Below are 2,746 nucleotides of genomic sequence, written 5' to 3' on the forward strand. Positions count from 1 at the left end.
CGCATAATTTTTCTCGTTTTAAAACCGAGTACACAAATGTATAGTCGAAAGTAAACCGAATGTAATTTTATTTTAATAAATTAAAAAAAAATATTTTTTGAGTATTTAATACAATTGTAGCTTAATATAAATGCTATGGGCATTTAAACTCTTTTCATTTAAAATGTTTATTTTACTGAATTTTACTTTCAAATAAAAGGTTGATTTCCAGAACACCAAATTCGGTTTTAAAAGTTTCTCGGTTTTGAAAATGATTCGATTTACGGAACAAACATATATAATAATAAAATATTTCTAAATCTTTCTATTTCAGTTTTGAAAAAGCAATGAATGTAAAAGTTCCCAATAGCCGTGATGTTAGGGACTATGGTTTTACATCGATAGATGAAGTCACACCTTGAGATTTTATTGTATATATGTACATATCGTCACCTGAAACGCAAATGGCTCTAACAAACCAAAAATTTAAAATCTGTATTGTTGATTATAATGTATTGCATCAAAACAAATGTCCACACACCTCCCACCAAAATTAGCTATTTTATTGACAAAAAACAAAAGGCCTTTCAATTTCTTTTCAATTTCAATAGTTTTTTGCTTCTCCTGTAAAATTTTAAAAATAGGGCCGTTTGCGTTTTAAGTGACGATATTTACATGGATATGTATGTATATAGGACGATATAAAGCTAAAGCAGAAACAATATTACCTTAGTTTATATTGATATATCGTCAGCTAAAATTCAAAATGTAACAACACTTAAAAAATTTACAGGAGAGACAAAAAACTAAATAAAATGAGAACTATTGTTGTAAAAACGACAATTTCTTACAAGATGTATATCCCAACATGAATAAATAAGTTTGAATATGACTGTGCAGCCAGATAATGCAACATAATAGATTATGTTGCTTTTTAGGACTTTTTAACTTGTGGAAATGACTAATTATGCCCTTTTGAATTTCATGTCGACAAAATCCGAGTTTTTTACAAGAGTTCTATAAATTTGCGACATGTATTTTGATACCGATATACATTTTAAATTGTTTGGTTGTTACGCCTTTTTGCATTTCAGGTGACGATATATATATAAAATTGTAATTAAATAATTAAAAAAATTAATGTTATAAGTAGTTAAGTTTATTCAAAAATAAAAAAATAAAAATTAATAAAAATTCATAAGAAAAAAAAAAAAGAAATATTAAAATCGTTATATTAAAATTCATAAAAAGTGAAGTTATTGTGTTTGTGGCTGTTGTTGTTGTTGTGGCTGTTGTTGTTGTGGCTGTTGTTGTTGTGGCTGTTGTTGTTGTGGCTGTTGTTGTTGTGGCTGTTGTAGTTGTGGCTGTTGTTGTTGTGGCTGTTGTTGTTGTTGTTGTGGCTGTTGTTGTGTTTGCTGATGTTCTACCTCAGAGTGTTCCAACTGGCTGTTTTGCTGGAAGATTGGTGGCACTATTACTGGTGGTACCACCATTTGTGGCACTAAAAATTGAGGTGCTACCAGCTGCATTTGCTGTGGCAAATATTGTTGCTGCGCCATTTGGGGAGCCATTAATTGCGGCTGCATCATTTGGTGTGTCACTAACTGTGGCTGCATCATTTGTGGAGCAATAGTTGGGTACATAACCTGTGGATGTATATATTGTCCCATTGAATAGGGATGATAGTAATTTCTCTATAAAAATATGTACAACATTAATACATTTTTATTTAAAACCTAATATGTAGAAAGTATACCTGTTGAGTGGACCATCTTCCGCGTCCACGTCCGCGGCCTCTTCCACGACCTCTTTCACTGCGGCTTTGCGCATTGGTTAATATTAGATTTAGCAAAGCCTGAAAAATAAAAAAAATATTGTGTAACTATCAATCTAACATACATATATCAATTTAAATTATTTAATAAAATTTATTTTCAGAAATTGTGTTTCTTTTACCGAAGGAGAGTACTTACTTCCGTAGTTCTGTCCATCTTTTTTAAAATGACTGTTTTCTTATAAGAAGTAAACAACGCCACAATAAAAAATTCTTTAACAAAAGAGTTGCCATATCAAAAGTCGATTCGAATTGGACAAAATTTTTCGAATCCAATTAGGCAAAGATAATATGTCTGTTCAATAACAAAAAAAAAAAAAAATATGCAACATATTTAGAAATAATTGACTTTCAATCATTTTATTTATCAAAGTTCAACCAATAAAAAAATTTATATTCAATATATATACATTCAAACCTCGTTTTATGCGAATTTATTTTATGCGAATTTGAATTAGTGCGGTTTCAAAATTCTAAAATTTTTCTTTGCAAAAATGATTTTAAGGAAGATTTTGGTCCACATACATCCAAAAAAAAAATGATCAACAAAGTACAACTACTGATTTTTTACCAATTCCGGTTCGGATATATAAAGTATTGTTCAAATCCTTTGTACATGAAGAAATATTAAGTTTTATTTTTATGAAATGTTGTATATTTTCTTCATTATTTGGAATTGGTATTATTTTGTTGTTTGTTACCTTTATTTTTCTTTATTTTTTATAATTTTAGTAAAGAATTAAATTTTTTTGATTTTTTATATGCGATTTTGTTTGACTTTTTAGGGAAATAATTTGAAAATGTGCGCCTTTTTATCTAAAACCCAATTAGTGGATTTTGTATGGAGCTAGTGTATCGTTTTGTGCGAATTTGAATTATGCGCTTTTTTGCGAAACGAATTAATTGCATAAAACGAGGTTTGAGTGTATATAT

The 2,746-nt window shown here is 29.0% G+C and overlaps 1 protein-coding gene across 1 annotated transcript; it reads right to left on the bottom strand.

The window, feature by feature from the left end:
* Window positions 1–1,235: 1,235 nt before the first annotated feature.
* LOC124420498 (putative uncharacterized protein DDB_G0271606) lies at window positions 1,236–2,125 on the bottom strand. The gene is made up of 3 exons (XM_046953452.1): window positions 1,953–2,125; window positions 1,736–1,834; window positions 1,236–1,673 (listed from the first exon to the last, which is right to left on the bottom strand). Exons 1-3 carry the CDS (start codon window positions 1,968–1,970, stop codon window positions 1,236–1,238), a joined length of 555 nt encoding a protein of 184 aa, XP_046809408.1. The 5' UTR covers window positions 1,971–2,125.
* Between the last annotated feature and the right edge of the window lie 621 nt (window positions 2,126–2,746).

The sequence above is a fragment of the Lucilia cuprina genome, chromosome 6 (genome assembly GCF_022045245.1).
Source record: "Lucilia cuprina isolate Lc7/37 chromosome 6, ASM2204524v1, whole genome shotgun sequence".
In the NCBI taxonomy this organism is placed as follows: Eukaryota; Metazoa; Arthropoda; class Insecta; order Diptera; family Calliphoridae; genus Lucilia; species Lucilia cuprina.